The sequence below is a fragment of the Temnothorax americanus genome, unplaced genomic scaffold (assembly GCF_048541705.1).
Source record: "Temnothorax americanus isolate GAGA-0224 unplaced genomic scaffold, ASM4854170v1 Scaffold26, whole genome shotgun sequence".
In the NCBI taxonomy this organism is placed as follows: Eukaryota; Metazoa; Arthropoda; class Insecta; order Hymenoptera; family Formicidae; genus Temnothorax; species Temnothorax americanus.
In genome coordinates this window covers 1,215,581-1,232,915 of record NW_027509401.1, presented here as the reverse complement: position 1 = coordinate 1,232,915, position 17,335 = coordinate 1,215,581, and the positions used below count along the sequence as shown (strand labels likewise).

Sequence of the window (17,335 nt, the reverse complement as noted above, 5' to 3'; positions counted from 1 at the left end):
CCTGAGAGATCCAGTGTCCTCAATGAGGAGATAACAGCAAGTTTGGAGAGACTCGCGAGAGAGAGAAAGTTGTATATCATATACGAAAATAAACATACATAACCACCAAGAGTGCTTTACATTAGTCGTACAATAATTCAACTCTACATTAATCATATAATTGTCTAAGATACTCATTAATATTATTGAAACTCATTATATTATCTAGTTATTATTAACTTATTTTTAATTAATTAATATAACGCAATGCAGAAAATCTTACATTTAAGCAAATGCGTTCAATACACTTATTTTACTACCAAGATTGCGAAAAGGGTTAGATGTCTCTCTCTTTCGTAGAAAATTTCTCCGCATTTTAAGTGAATTATGCTAATGAAATTCATTAAAACACAACAAGTTAGTTTCTAGGCGAGGATTAAATTAGTTTTAAATAATTTGATGCCATGTAATAAATTCTAAATTCATTTTCAGCGCCTTTAAATTCATCCACGAAGCAATCGCGAAATGTGCATAGTCAAATCGTCATTGCGTGATGGAAACGGTTTATCGTTGCAACGTAGGAAGAATAAAATGCACGCGCCGCGGCATTCTACATCTCTCGTAATATTCCTTGCGATTTTTACATCCTTCTCGCGTCATTACCGCGAGAAGCAAAATTCGCGTACGAGAACTTCGACAATTGGTGAACGTCCAATCCGGTGCGATGGCGTAACGATTCTTGTAAATTTCATCGTTATAACTGCTCTTTGAACTCGCGCGAGTGTTCTGCTCGTTTCTCGCGAACGAGGCCAGAAATCGTAACACAGTATATTTCGCTTGTCTGCAAATTTTCCCTGCAACGTAATTTACGCCGTCGTAATGGCCGTCGTTCCGATAAGCGGTCGCATCTTTCAGGTCAAGGAAAACGGACGACGTGACTCTTTTTTCGAGAAAAAGGGGCTGCACCTACGCAGTCGGTCGTAAACAGTTTAAAAAGTCGGGCGACCGTACAATTCTTTTAGGGACTATCGTATTCTTAAAAGACAGAAATCTACAACCTACGATTAAGATACGAGAAAAATAATGGGATTGTAAAAGTAAAAAAGGATTGAATTAGATTATCGCTCAGAAAAGCGGAGCGAGAGATAAGTATACGCCGTAAAACAGAAAAAATAGAAAGTTTTTGTTTTAAATCGGCGGAAAATAATACAAAGCAATGGAAACGTTACAATTTATATAATAATTTATTTCAGCATCGCTATTCCGCAAAGTAGCACATGTCCAACATTACTCTGTTATTTGTTACGAGTTCTTCGTCTATTGTCCACTAAAGAAAATTTGGGACGTTGTTATCTCTCACACAGATCGTTCATGAGTGATCGAAATTGTCGAAGACTTGTGTAGTGTAAATTCGTGAATTGCATCATATCAAATACAACAAGAGAGAAAGAAGGAGACTGTGAGGAGAAAAATAAGGAGAGAAAGAAAGAGAAAAACAGACAGGTCTCGGGAAACAACGAGAAAGTGTTTTACCTGGTGAAAACGTGACCGTATGAGGCCGCGATCGTCGTTAAGCCGATTTACGAGCGCACGTGTGAGAGTTCTGCGGGCGCAACGGGACGGATAATGACGTTAAGAGGATTCAGGAGCTTCCGCATTCACGTGTCGTGTGTGCGAGAGCTCATCACGTTCGTCTTCGTCTTCGTCGCCGTGAGACATATCACGTTCTCGCGTGCGTCATATCGCTTCGCGTCGCGACGCGCGACGCCGCGACGACGCACCGCCGACACTTCGAAGCGCATTACGAAATGCATCCACGAAAACCGATGCATCGCGGTTCTCGCGGATAACGTCATCGTCAATTCGTATACAGAATTCCCTTTCGCCCGGGCATTGACAAATACGTAATAAGCCGGTGAATTGTTCACGGTAATATAACTGATGATATTTCGGTTGAGATTTGGTTGTGTTAAGAAAAAAGTAGTGTCGATTTGGTGATTATAATAACAAGGTAGTAGTTTGGATAGTGCTATATGCTCCTTTTGTCACAATGGTAATCCACTACTGCAGTTTGTTGCATTTTATATTAATTTTTATTTGTAAAGCACTTTACAATCTATAATTTGTATCAGATTTCAAGGTAGAAATCTGACGCATTTTTATAATTTTTTATGCCATATATTTTATATTTATTATAAAAAAAACATTTATATAAATAATAGAAAAAAAATATAAGAAAAGTCATGAGGGATGAGTGATCAAACATCTACAGTTACGGTAATTTATGGCAGCTTTTTGTTAAAATTGTTGTAATGGATCTGTTTCAGTTATCTGGAGATATATAACGAGAGGGTAAGGGATCTCCTGAAGCCGTCGACGAGCACGAGCGGTCTTCGAGTTCGAGAACATCCTCGACTGGGACCTTACGTTCAAGGTATTCCGCTCGTTTACCATAAAACGTCGCGTACGGAGGACGTCGGCTAAAATTCCTCGAGTCTTCTTACTCAGTGTGTTACCAACAATAAGTGTAGCACTAAGTTCTGCGCTGTTTAAATCTTCCTTTATTTCGCTACAAAACTATCTTTCTCTATGCTATATTTCTCTCGTGTTATTACATGCTACATTCGCCGTGTTATTATAGTCTAATACAAAAATAAATTATTAAATATTATATCATATCGCGTTAAATATATTATTAATCCTACAAGTAATGTTTATAACTTTATTTTGAAATTATTCCTTTCGTATGATATATTTAAAAATGTTTATTAAATTATAAAAGGTTCTAGTTTAATATAATCTCTATTATTCCCCATATAAAGACAGATACATTTTTTGCCTTCTAATCTTAAGTTATTGCGTATTTGCATCCTTGAGTTTTCGATCGATTAAACTCATTAAACTATTCCCAGATTGTGAAATCCTTGAATGGATTGATTCACATATCTTGTCATTTTCAAGTTCTAGAGTATTAGTATAACTTTTGAATGCCTAAATTATCGATTTTTATAATAATAAAACTTTTCTCGATTACAATTTCTCAAAAATTTATACATTGTTTCACGTTATTATAGACTATTCACCGTCATAATTTATTCCAACAATGAAATTCGATTGATATGTTTTACAATCGTGATATATACGAATTGATTGATATACATTTTGTCATCGACAACTCCCCGTTGGTCTCCGTTCCTTTTAGGATTAACGCACCACGTAGTTCGCACCCTGGGGTCGTTGATATCATACGTGGAGGAAGGCACGAAGGCGAGAAAGACAGCCTCGACACTTCAGAACCCCAGCAGCAGTCGTAGCCACGCTCTGCTGACCGTCGATCTCTCGCAGGAGACGGCCGACACCGAGCGTCCTAACGGCAGTGGTACTTCTTCGTCCTCCAGGAGGCAGGACGCCACTCCGCGCGGCGGTAGCAGGTTGCACCTAGTCGATCTGGCGGGCAGCGAGAGCGCGGCCACCTGCAGCGGCGTTCATCGACTGAAAGTGAGTCATTTCCTAAAAATAATATCGTTCGCTGGAATATTCGCCGGTTGAATTTCGCGCGATGAAAATCGATATTCGCGCGAGCCTGCTTCGCGGATGGATAGAGCCCCGTTATCAATCTCGTCCTGGCCGCCGCGTCGCGCGCTAATAGACTCGCCTAATCGACCGTCGGAGTTACTCGTGAAAGTAACAAGCGTGAAAAACGAGCGCGAGAAAGCGTTGGAACAAATCTAAAACTGTTTTGTTATCGAAACGTTTCTCTTTCTATATTGACGAATATCTAGATTTATCCGTAACTATTGAAGCACAAGTGTTTGAAAGGTCTAGTCCGTTAGTGATATCTAGCACCTGTCTCCATTTTCATCAAGCATAGTTCTGTGTGATACATGCGTATCATGTGAAAATGGATTTATTTTCGATATGGATTTAATATGTGTGTGTTGAGTGAAAAATATTATGTAGATAAAGCGGATGTGTGTTAATGCTCTATAAACCAACCCACGTGCCATTTTGTCATTACTGTGATTAAGCATTGGCGTTGATGTGATCATGCCTTCTATGATACGGAAAGAATCATCACAACGTTGCAAAAATTCAGGAATCATCGCTAATAGTATTTCACGTATGAAAGTCAAAGTATGTTTTTGTGATTAAAAACTCATACGTTAAACTAACAAGTTTTATAATTACATTCATACGCTATTGCTGATAGATATATGTATTATCAATTCAAAAACACGTGCAATGTTATCCAGTAACCAGTTGTAATATTTTTATTTATTTGTAAGAAGATAATTATCGATATTCTAAATTTTTTCTTAAGATTAAGAATAAAGAATAAAAATATGTAGTACCAATAAAAATATCCAATTAGCCTAATAATTTTGATATCACTATCGCGTTATTTTTTTGTATCGTTTTGTAGGAAGGTGCGAATATCAACAAGAGCCTAGTGGCTTTAGGGAACGTGATATCCGCACTCGCCGAGAGAGGCTCAACCGGAAGTAGGCCAGGAAGAAGATACATCCCTTACAGAGACTCTTCGCTCACTTGGCTGTTGAAGGATGCACTCGGCGGAAATGCCACCACCATTATGCTCGCCAGTAAGTATCTGCCGGTATTTTCCTTTTGATCTTTCCCCTACCGTCCTCTCTGAACTCGTATTCTCCCCCTTTTTCAGCCTTCGCGATCTTAGAATGTTCCATTGACGTTAAAAGGTTTCCTTTTGGGAATATTTCGCCCGCGCAAATCGCGTTCCCGGTGTGTATTTTCGTGAGAAAATTATAAGCTCGCTTTTCCTCTCTTTTGATCTCAAACCCTCCATTTTAATATCCTTTCTGTTGCTAGAATGACGCACCGTTCTCGCGCGCAGATTGAAATCCAACGACCAATTCGACATTATTTAATTGACCCTTTTAGTGCGAGCTTTTCGCGCTAAAAGAGTTAATTAAGATCGACTACAATCAATTAATTTATTTCACGCTCTTTTGTCTTTCATGTGTTTTCTCGTTAAAAATTGTTCAAATCGTTCAAATGTCTTCCTCCGAAAACGTTTCGTGAATGTTGGATTGCAACGAAAAACCAACCATTTATCTTTTATCTTTTTACAACAGCAATTCCTCCTTCTCATAAATCCCATTAGTTATCGGAAGAGAAATATAATTGTGAGATTCGTAAAATTATTCCCATTTGCGATAACCCGGGCTGGATGTAATTGGTTTAAATGCTTTTCCAGGCGAGCTAAGAGACGCGGAGATTAAATTTCAATATAGAACCGAGATAGAGAGACGCGAAAAGCGGTAAATAAGAAATCTGTAGTGAGCTTGCGACAGTAGCTACGTGATCGATCCATCGCCAATATTCTTCCCGCAGTATATGGTAGTCGTTATCGAACGTAATTCAATATTTTTATTAACGTAACGCAAAAATACATGCTTCACAGAGCTATAATATACACTCTCTAGTACCTATAGATTTAATAAAAGATTATTAAAAGCCAATATAAACAAGTTAAATTAATATAAACAATAAATAAATTAACGCTAGCAATGATTACGCGTAAAAAATATTTTTTAAATCATTTATTAATTAAATAATCAACTAATTTGTAAAATATTTAAACATACTCGAATTTTTATGTAAATTTTAGTTAATACATTTTTAATAATATTGTTAAAACTTTAGTTTTGTAGAAAGCATGTTAAAAATATTTAGGAACTTAATCCGACTTTTCTAGTAAACTAAACTGTTCATAACGAATTTATTTTTCGTCGTAGTGTCACCTTAGAAAGATTTTGCCTGGTTATATTCGATTCTTATTGAATGCATTAATCCTCACAACAGTTTCTCTTAAGGGAATAAATGTTACGCGAATTGGACAGAGTGTTAAAAAAACCATCGTCATCGTAAAAGACGATTAATATTGAAATTTTAAAGCAGGGAAACGCTATATATCTTTCCGTAGAAACCTATCGTAGTTAGATAGATAAAGCACGTAGAGAGGATTGCGTTACACAGTTTACTAATAGATGAATCTTTATCTTTTCAAGCAAAAATTGATATCTTTTCTTCGGATTAAAATCAAATCAAATTAGCATTTAAAATATAACAATAAAAAAATAACGATAAAATACATAATTCACGGATGTCTATTTTGAAGATAAATATGAATTATTAATGTTGAATGTATTAACCTTTTCGCGTTCCTGCTTAATCTTCTTTGATTGAATTTGTAGTTTAATTTGACGATTGTTTGTACTAAAAACATGGTAATTTTTAAAATATACATTATATATTCGAAATCGTTGAGATTGGTCTATGGAGAGGAAGACAAACTCTTCTATCTTCTATTTAACTGTTTACTTCGATTCATTGATTATCATGATACTTTTATCTCTTCTATCGTTCCGTGATAAACGAAACTGACGTAATTGAGCAGGCGGCGTAGAGAGTCGTTAATCAAGGGAAGGCGCGCCAGTCTTTCCTCTTTCGATTCGTCACAATTAATTGCCGAAATGGAAGAGTCGATCGCACGATTCGTACAATTGACCGGGGAACAACGGCGCGACATGACGAGTTTTGCGAATTCTTCTAACAGTTCTAACCGGCCTGGCGACGTATATAATTAATCGTAGCGGAATATTCCGAGCCGCTGATCATCAGCAATTAATTGAATTGCTAATAGCATTTCGGTTTATTATCGGGGAGACGTTTAATATTCAACGGACCCGCATTTGTGATTGAACGTAGTGCGTATAGATGCGCTGAATAGACATTACCATTATCCCGCAGACCGCATACTGTCGCCGCGGTGGCGGATTTTATACGTCGATTCCGCAGTACGACGCGACGTCCGGAAAAGATACCGTCCGCTTGAAAATTCATTTCGGATTATCGAGCTCTCTCGGTGAGCCACGAGTTATTTCCGGTTGACTTGTCCACGCGGAGTTTCGTTCCGTACATTTCCTCTCGATTAATTCGACAGACGCCCGCCGTTGAAAGTATCTGATTATCTGTATATCTACGAATTTATGAATCGGTGAATCTTATATAGATTTCATGTTTTCAAAGAGTAAGAAATAAAGTATTTCTATATGAAAATGCACGTGACGTTCTTTTTAGTAAGCTGAAAATATTTCGCATGGCACGGTCCCACAGTCTCTGAATAGGCAAGCGTTATTTTGCGATATTCCGCGATATAGATCCTTCTAGTAGATATTATTCCTAAAAAAATTTTTTTCATTATCGATATCTAATCGCTAATATACTTAGAACGCAGTTGGCCGCAGCCGCTAGTATTAATCAGAAAATCGCACTGTAACGATTAAATAGTTGTAGTTGAAACGTATGTACGACAGTTTTATCATACATTCTTAAACGTTAATAGGAGTTTTGGTGTTTCAGCGATCTCTCCGGCTAGCGGAAGTTACAACGAGACCGCGCACACCCTACGATTCGCGCAAAGGGCGCAGAGCGTGGTCAATCGACCAGTGGTCAACGAGGATCCCGTGGAGAGAATCATTCGTGAATTAAGGGCCGAGGTCGCCAGATTGAAATCTTTATTATCGGAAAAGGCAAGAAATTTGCGAATATTTTACTCAAATTTACGCAAATTATAAGAAATATTAGTTTGAGGACGAAATACGATATATATTGCTATAAATTGAGAAATAGACAGACATATAAAATCAAGAAATATAAAAACATCACAGATAGAAAAATAATTTTAGCTTTTTAAACAATCAAAATAATTACGTAAAAATTGATATAATGTAAAATACAATTGATAACTAAAAATTTCAATAAAATGTCAGTTGTTTGCACGTTACACATTTCGGGATTATTTCATACGGTTAAAAATGAATCAACTTTTTACAAATTTTATTCGCAGAAGTGTTATTTTAATCGAATAAAAATTAACACCACTTATACTCGTTTGTCTTCTGACGTGGCTGAAATGAAAAATCGAGCTTGGCGGAAGCGAGGCTGAAAACGCAAAATGATTTAATCCCCGGTCTGATGTTGATCGAGCGACTTTATAAGTCGCGGCCGGAGATTCGCATGCTGCCGGCAGAAAATATTAATGAGTTTCGAGCGGCGCGCGATCGGTAATAACGTGATATTATAAAACAAATTTCGCAATTTTGCCTGACGTAGAACGCGCGGATCCGCGATAAATAACGGCCGATTTTTCAGTCGCGTTTTAACTCGCGCGCGAGAGGGTGTGCGAGTTTATTATCGGGGTTTACCAATACGAGCGGCGTTGCGATATTGTCCGATGTCATTACGTAAATGAGATTCATTGATCGTTTATTTGACACTTATTGAGCGCCCGTTGCGAGCGATTGGCCAAACGATTGCTGATAAAATATAGCACGCCGATGGGTTACGCTTAACGAGCGAACAGCGTTTCCATTTCCATATCAGGTAGTTTCCATCCTTCATTTCCACACGTTGCATAATCGCCGATTAATTAAATTCCTCATGCTTCGTCCGCAATCGCAACTTCGTCGACTATCCACGAGCTTGCGCGTCGTATTTTAAATCCGAGATAAAATATTATTCATGCAGAATAATAATTTCTTTTGAAAGATATAGAATATCATAATTGTGATGTATATTGAAAATGGAAATATTAAAACAAAATTAAATGCTTCTCTCTTTCAGAAGAGCAGAAAGCTAAAAATTGTCAGTATTCAAGTTGATATAATTTAAATATTAATTTTAAACATTGATTTAATTATTCATTTATATAATTTTCAATTATATAACTTATAATTTACAATTTTAATAACGGTGGAGGTTATTGCAAATTTTAATATATAATAAAAAATTAAAAAGATATATGAGAAAAACTAGAATCTAAAAATAATTATGGAGAAAGCACATAACTTAAAGTACTTTATGCATAGTATGGCGAAAAATTAAGACTATACAGATTAAAGAAAATTTGCTATTCAAATATGTCATATCCATTCTCGGTTTAAATTAAAATCAGTTATACGAATCTTATTGCAGGATATCGACCAGACTAAGGCGCCGTGTTGCTGCGGCAAAGTTCAAAGTTCAAAGGATTCCGCGACGGACCCTCAGTATCGCAAAGAACAGGAATCGCTCAACACCTCACGATCCAAAGAATCTGATCATAAGGACAAGACTATACAATCGAAAGATAACAGATTTCTCAATGTACTTCCGATAAGAAGATTCAATTCCAGTGACAGTGTGACGGCTTATGAGACGGGCTCTTCAAGGTCCATCAGAAAATTCAAATCTTTCGAGCATCTGCAACTTCCGGATCGCTTTGTTGGCAGTTATAACCAGGCCAAGGTTACCGAGTTGAACGACGAGGATGACGAGGTGGTGGACGAGATCAATGAACCGGTTTTCGTGGATATACCTACGCTGGTAGCTGTGCTGATCAAGCCAGACGACAGTTTGCAAGGATCGTCGGCACAGATCGAGGAGATTTGTTCCGACGAAGTGCAAGAAGATTCGATCGATGCCGATTTTATAGAAAGCAGCAATGAAGATTTCGAAGGACCGGAAAAAATTGACGACGATCCTGATGATCGCAGTAGCTCAGCAAATTCCTGCATCTTGAAAGACTCGGAGATTGTTGATCTTCATCAGATTACGTCAGAATGCCCTCCACAAAGTCCGGCATCCGTTGGAAGAAGCAGACCGAGAGGTAAATTCAGTAAGCAAAATTCCGTCGATTTACCTTCGTCAAATTTGAACGTCTCAAAGAAGTTCGGCTCTATCGACGGGATTAACAAGAAGAAAGAACCATTTTTCGGTGTTCAACGATCGCATACGAACTTGGAGAAACGTCCGACGCTGCCCGATCGTGGAAAGAAGCTCAATAATATTCGCGAGATCGACGATCGCAAAGCAAATATTAAGTCGGCGAATATTTGGAGAGCGATCGGCAGCAAGGATCATCTACAGAGAAAGAGCAGCAACGAGTCTAACAAGAGTCTGAAAGACACCAACAGAGCAGGTAGCTATCATAATATCGGCAGAAAGCCGAGTTTGGAAAGCTTGAAGAGAAAGACTAGCAAGGACAGTAGCTCAAGCAGCTCCAAGGACGAACAGATCTTGATCTCGAGTTTGGCGCGCGACAAGTTAGCGCGTAGAAAGAGCTCTTTAGATCGGGAAGCAGCGACGGCGGCGGCGGGCGGTTTAAAGCATCACACAGCCATTCAGAAAGTAAAACGCGCCGAGATTGTGGCGGCCGTCACGGAAAGACTCTACTCCAGTAGAAAGCCCGTAGAAGAGGCCAACATGGCGAGTAGCAATACATCGGGTACGCGTTCACCGCCGGAAAGTACCGACGTGAAGATGCCAGGCAGTCTTCTAGCGCGATCGAAACTCCAGGAGATTTCGCGGAAAATGCTGATGAAACGACGAAGGATCAACGTGGACACGCAGACGGAAACGGCGTCGACGCTGCGCTTCAAGGATATGGCGTGTCTGACGGACGAACCTAAGGTAGTATTTCAAGACGCAGCGGTCCTCACAGACGATCATACGGACGTCGCGGTAATCGAAATGGTAGATCGTCGATTACCTGTTCTTAGGGTAAAGGACATGGCAACGTTGACGGATAGACGACCACCAACCAGCATCTTCCGCTGCAAAGATGCCGAAAGCTTGGCCACCGACCTCGACTTCGATGACTATGAACTTCACTCGCCGCGAAACGATTCCGGTATACTTTCCGACGACGTGCAGAATTATACCGAGAGCAATCTGTCTAGCGCCGATGTATCCGAGTTTTATCCGGAAGGTGACAAAAAAGTACCGTGCGTAGATATCGTGGATAGTTCGACTAATACGTTCCTCACGTCGCCGGGGAGGAATTCGGCGGTGCAAACGGCACGTTTAGAAACAGCGAGTCAGCAAAAAAATAATTCGGAGAGCAGAAACTATAGCAAATGCTGTAGTTTATTTCACGAACTCAACCAACATGTACGAGCGAATAGTCCCGAGAAAAACGTTATCTCCATATCTTTACCGGAAATGATCAATATAACTATCGAGAGCACAAATGGTCTAGAATCAAGAATAGCGGTGATAGACGGCAATGATGATGCCGTGGAAGAGAAATCGAAACCTATTTCTAGCGACAAGGCAGCTCAGACGGATGAAGAGATTAAAAATGAAATCAAAGAATCGTTTTTAAAGGATTTTACAGTCAAATCGACAGCCACTCAGGCGGACGGCAGAGTTTTCAGGATCGAGAATATCTTTCAAGATCCGAAAGGCAAAAGCTACCATGACGTAACCTCCGATTTAAAGAAAGAAATTGCGATGGAGAAGTCGATTACTTTTAGAAGTTCTTTAGGTACTTCTTCTGTCATCGGGACGAAAGAGAACAGCACAAAGACGGAATGGAACGGAATATACATTAATGATGTTTGTCACGGAAAGCGGCCGATTCCGAAAGGCGGTTTAACGCAGGCTTTCATCATTAAGAAACGTAGCTACAGTTTAAATCCTAGAAGGACAATACAAAGATTTGCCCGTCATGATCTGTGGAAGAATTGGACCCTTCCGTATCCAGAACAATCGCCAGAATTTTCCGATTATAACAGAGAGACAGCTATGCCATCTTCTACGCAACAAGATACTAATTTAGAACTAATTGATGACTTATTCTCTTCTACGATAAACAGCGAATATACTTTTGTCGCTAAAATTCCAGAAGAAACGGCTCAGGAATCACGTATTCGAGACAGATGCAAGAACTTGAAGAAATCAAAATCTGTTTCGCTAAACAACTTATTAAACTACGATTATAATTTTTCGGATGACAGTCTTGATTACGATGAAGACAACATCACGAAGGAAACAGATGAAGCGAAAGCGGTGGATTCGCACGACGACAAGAATTACGAGAGCCCTTGTCCTCCGGATGTCGTTGCGCACACGAAAAAGGAAACTTTGAAGTCGGTGAGTCATGTAGATTCGGTTAACGAGTCCTCGATAGATGACGATTTTGACGATACTCAGATCGAATTTCCGAAGAGAAAACCTAATGAAACGTCAAAGAAGAATCTAATACAAGATTACAAGGCATTAATCCTAGGAACATCATCGAATATCGTAGATAGTGACTCCGAAGAAGAAGCAAAAACGTGTATCAGGCAGTTTGATAATATCAGCGAGAAAAAGGTGTCTTTTTCAAATCCTAGTAACCTCGAGGAGATATCTGACGTTGTGACTAATCGCAAAATTCTGACATCAAAGCAAAACTCAGAGGTAGCTTTGAAGTCTATAATTAAAAAGATAAAGAAGAAGAAGCCGGTTGTGACCGAAAATTTGGATATCGTTCAAACGTCGAGTGTCGAAAATGGTCAGTCCTTGCAACAGAAAAAGATACACTCGTCGAAGAGCGAGAAAGTTCTACCTACCTTGAAAGAAAATCATGATTCCGAGGATTCCGAAAAATCGCTTAATGACGAAAAGGTGGAGTTCTCCAATAAAGATCATCGCGAGGATTCTCGCAACGAAATTATCGAAAACAATGTCGTCATCGATGAAGACACTCGTTCTCGTACAGCATCGAAGAGAAATATTCTTGAAGATTATTTGAATGAGGCAATAACCTTCATGCGCAACATGAACTCTATCAACGAGTACATGAGTGCCACAAACATGTTGGAGAACTACGGAAAGCGTCGCAGAAGACGAGGTCGTCGTGAAAACAATCCGAGGACGGACAAAGATTACACGGAGTTCCGAGGGCGCGGAGTGAGCCTGAAGGACGACACCGACAAATACTTGCAACCGGATAATGACGAAGTTGTCGCTGTCGAATCCTACGTGAAATGTTTGAAAGGTATCGAGAGATTGGAGGCACGCATCGATAAAGTCAGCAAGCATAACCAGGTCCTTCTGGACAAATATGGTATCGATGTCGAGTCTGCTGGCGCTAAATCGAGTTTAGCGAGTCCCAGTGTAGACTCCGGTGTGTCCAGCATCATTGACAACGCGATCCGTCAATGCGGGAATGCTGTTTCCGAAAATGATGCTGAGAATTGCGACGAGTCCAATCTTTCCAGGATTTCCTTGCCGCTTTTGTCTTCCACTCGAATTGACGTCACAACACGGTCTACGTCAAACGAGCCAGAAAAGTATCGAGCTCTTACCGAGACAGACGAACACGATCTTGACGACAAGAACAACAATATTACAACTGAGGATGATCTCGAGCGCAAAATCTTCGACCAACTAATGGACGCAGCCGATTTTAGTAAATGTTGGAATCTGAAACAATCCCGACAGGAACGCCTCCGGAAAATATCCGACCTTAGATCGCAAAGCCCGACAACTTACTCCAAGTTACGAGGGACTTTCCAACAAGACACTCATGGCATCCTTAATTTCGACGAAGTTTCTACCGCCGAGGATTATCTCGGCCACATTCGTGGAATTGAGAGTGGCGCATGGACATTTAGGAAAACAAAACTCTCGGATCAAGCGGACGATACTAACTCGAGGACATCGATCGGTCTGAAGATCGATTCTGAAGAATTTTGCAACGAATCTCCGAAAGACTACGATAATCCGTCAGACATTGAAGCGTCAAACGAACCGACGATTTTCGAGATAAAGCATCACGATTATCCGACAGATCCTGTAAAATCAATCGCGATAGGACAAACGCCTTATGTAAAAAAAGAAATTACGCGGAGATCAAGAGATAGTTTAAGAACTGAGTTAACGAATCCCAGACTTGTAGATCCTTTCAGCGTGGAATTGAAATATCCCGGTAGTCCGAGAGCGAAATTTTTGGAGCTTTTAAAAGAGAGGAGACGTATCGTAGAAAACAGCAGAGGTACGAATGCATTTTAAGAAGATCATTCGAGCGATCTTTCTTTTAAAAAATTATACATCTGTTTTTCACTACTTTTATTTATATAAATTACAAAAATATTTTATAGGCTCTAGAATCTATCCATTTCCGAGCCTATTCTTTTCAAGGCAATAGATTATATCAAATATCAAGGCAATATATCTATTACGTAACATTAGATAATGTATTCATATGTATATTCTTAATCTTTAAGGTTTTAATTTTGTCTGTAATAACCGTAGAAATTGTAGCAACAAATAGGTAACGAATGTGTTCAAATATTTCATTAGATTAAGTAATAATACAGAACACTTTACCTCTATATTATTACTATAAATAAAAATTTTTATATAATGTCTAATAAATTACGTAAGTTAGAAAAAAAAACTGTTTGCAACTCCTTTAATATCTCATTTCTTGTACATACGTTTTATTTACTTTTGCAATATAATTTTTGTAAATCCATTGCTTCGAAATAAAATACATTGAAATAAAAAATAACTCACTGGCCGATGCGCAACAGCGGAGTTGTAATTCTGCGTCGATCTGTAACAAAAGAAATATTTTTATATTAAAGTCACGTCCAAGATAATCGATGGTAAATAATTATCGAGGCAAATAATTATTGCCCGTTTTTAAAACGTCATTCTAACAAATATCTGATTTTAAAATGTAAGAAACAAGTGACCGCGGATATTTCCGCGTTAACTAGTTCGCATAATTAAGCCGCGAAAAATTGTGCAAATAATACCGCGACCGTGCGAATAAGAGAGAGACGCGACGGTCGCGACGCAATATCTCTTCTCACATATCTCGCATATACGCCGGAGATCGGACTCGGCCCGAAATTACACCGTAGTTAAACCACGAAAGTGGCGGAGTCTACCGCGGAACTGACAAGACGGCAAAATATAATAAACGATTAACAACTACTCACCCCACGGTCGCTCCGCCGTCGCCCGATGCCTCCCAGGCCTCCTACCCCTCTCCTTGATCCACCAGGTCCTGCTCCGTTGAAGCGTTGGTCTCTCGTCACTGCGTCACTCACTCGTTCACGCGTCGTCGCTTATGATCGCGCGATACTTTCGACTTCGACACTTTGCAGTGTTTCGACGCAGCGCGTACCGCTACGTGCCATGCCACGATGTCCCACAGGTAGACGTTGACATGGACGCGGCGCGGCGCGGGCGGGGGCGGAAAGAATTTTGTAAATCGCGCGGCCAACTTCACTCGCCAGGCGCGAGGTCGCTTCGCACTTGCTGCTTGTGAGGCGTTATTTTTTGTCAACTACAATTAAATCATCGATTTATTAACGGTGTCTGTCACCCGCGATCGCCAGATGTCGAGGCACGATCAAATACGAAGGTAAACGTACGACGTTAATAGAGACTGCGATTGTTATAATTAAACACGTCGCGGCGTCACTCGATTTATCGTCCATTCGTATCGTTAATGAAATTCTTTATCCGTGTTCCGAAAACGATGTCCGATCAACTTTGTTCCGAATTTCGAAGTCGCGCGACACAACGCGAGACGCGGAGTCATTGTCGGTAAAAGCGAGATTGATCGTCCGCAAGAATGTAATCAATATTATACTATCGAATATATTATCGAATGCGACGTACCTCGGTATCCATATAAATTTCGCGAAGCACACGCATTAAATTCGATATATCAGTTTTTCGTAATCTAAACCGCCGGCGGCGATTCATTCGTGTATCGTTCATTATTCCGCGATGCGGTCCGCGTGTGACGTGGAGCGGCGGCCGGCGACGCGGCACTCGCACCTCGCACTTGGCGACAATACAATGGCGACCGGCGACGTTAAAGCGCGGTCGTGCCCGCCGCGGTAAACACGAGTAGTGGGGGTAGAGGAGCGGTTCGAGGCGTGCTGACGTCACGCATACCGAGCGCGTCCGTGCCTAGTCACTTGTAGCCCCCACTTCGTCCCTACCATTCGTGTCGAGTTAGCCGCGGCGCGGCGTCCGCGACCCGCGCAACGTTATTCGCGTTGCGCAGCTTCTTCGTCGTACGATCAGTCGTAATTTTTCCGTCGCCGTGTCGCGAGATTAACGCCGGATATGCCGGGAGTGTCGTGCGAAGTGTTGAAATCGGTCGATTTTCGTGAACGTCGCGAGTGAGTGCGGAGTGCGCCAACCGGCCAACGGAGAAGGACCTGGCGAATCGTGGAGAGGAGGCTAGGAGGCCTGGCAAAGGCATCGGGCCCCGACGGAGCAACCTTGGGGTAAGTGTTATTTCTTATTATTTAAATCAATAGTTCTTTTCTATTTATTCGCGTCGATTTATCTCGGATAAGCAAGAAATAATTTGAGAATCCGAAATTTTATCTAAAATTTTATAAAAGTTTATTCTCATAAAGGTTTTTCTCGGGAAATAAGTGAATTGTATATTAGTAAATCTAATTAAAAGACGACGTAGACGTGTGTAAAAATTATTTTTTGAAACTATTTAATACGAATCTTTCATTTTTGTGTTACAGAATCATCGGAGCTACGTGGCTGACTAACTCCGCCCGTTGCGCGTCGGTCGGTGAGTGACTTTTTTTTTATAAGAATGATCACTTGATATCTGAGGTATGATGATATTTCGACGTAGATGTCATTTTTTTATTGTTTTTTTGTGTTTTTATTTTTTGATCTTAATTTTTTTCAAGATATAACGACTTTTAACGATACCGGTTTTGATTCCTGTTTTATAGTCTTTATAAAACTTCCATACGCGCGCGGTTTATGGTTTTGTTCCGACAAAAATACCAGTTACGGTACGGTTTTCGGTTTCGGTTTCGGTTCCGATTCGGTCCGAGTATTGAAAACTCGCATGTTGCAAAATGTAGATAGAAGAAGGTGTGAATTCACGTTTAAGTCGAAATTTACATACCTTCTTCTGCGATTATCGCGCTTTTTTTTGCCGGCTTTGCCACGTTATCTAATCTAAACTATAGAGAAAGAAGTAGATTTAAAGACGGTACTAATCTTGATAAATCCACGCGATTAATCGTCGTGAGATTGACAGATTCGCGGTTTTACTGATTTAATTTTTGGAGCTCAGTTTTCTTTTACGCATGGGCCGATCGATAAAACGTCGCTGAAAGATCTTTCTCGTTTTACGAAGAAAATAACGCGTCACGTGGCAGTTTTCAGAACGTGCCGCGCGCATAATGCGTCGGATCAGTTTTTATCGATGTAGAGGAGGAAGCGACGGCACGTGCCCCGTTCTCCGGTCGTCGTATTTGCCTTTGATGCTGATGCAAGCGTAACGATGCTCGTTTATCCCCGCACACGTCGTATGTAGATGTGATGTACTTATAAGTTGTAAATCTTAATTTTTGATACGTATGTTTTTATTTTGCTGCAAAAGAGATATATTTTGTAAGTTTTCGATAAATCAATTTTGTTAAATTTGCATTGTTAAACGGGACGTTGGGCTTTCTCATTTAACAAGATGAGCTCGATGACGCATGACATAAAGTCGCGC

At 40.1% G+C, this 17,335-nt stretch overlaps 2 protein-coding genes across 16 annotated transcripts in view; both read left to right on the top strand.

Annotated features, from left to right (window-relative positions):
• Positions 1-14,129, top strand: part of LOC143899201 (uncharacterized) — a 35,046-nt gene extending 20,917 nt beyond the window's left edge. For 3 of the 4 annotated variants that reach the window (XM_077409278.1, XM_077409279.1, XM_077409277.1), the window contains 5 exons: positions 2,307-2,413; positions 3,182-3,477; positions 4,403-4,580; positions 7,381-7,550; positions 8,995-14,129. In XM_077409278.1, coding sequence (XP_077265404.1) covers positions 2,307-2,413; positions 3,182-3,477; positions 4,403-4,580; positions 7,381-7,550; positions 8,995-13,839 — 5,596 coding nt within the window. In that variant the 3' untranslated portion in view covers positions 13,840-14,129. Of the gene's footprint in view, positions 1-1,725; positions 2,033-2,306; positions 2,414-3,181; positions 3,478-4,402; positions 4,581-7,380; positions 7,551-8,994 lie in introns of those variants that run through there. The other variant, XM_077409280.1, reaches the window with a different exon arrangement.
• A 1,806-nt stretch (positions 14,130-15,935) lies between these two features.
• The window catches only part of LOC143899235 (uncharacterized), a 157,941-nt gene continuing 156,541 nt past the window's right edge, over positions 15,936-17,335 (top strand). For 6 of the 12 annotated variants that reach the window (XR_013257427.1, XR_013257426.1, XM_077409380.1 and 3 more), the window contains exons 1-2: positions 15,938-16,085; positions 16,341-16,390. The gene's annotated coding sequence lies outside the window, so the exon portion shown is untranslated. Of the gene's footprint in view, positions 16,086-16,340; positions 16,391-17,335 lie in introns of all 12 variants that reach the window. The other 6 variants (XR_013257425.1, XR_013257424.1, XR_013257423.1 and 3 more) reach the window with 2 other exon arrangements.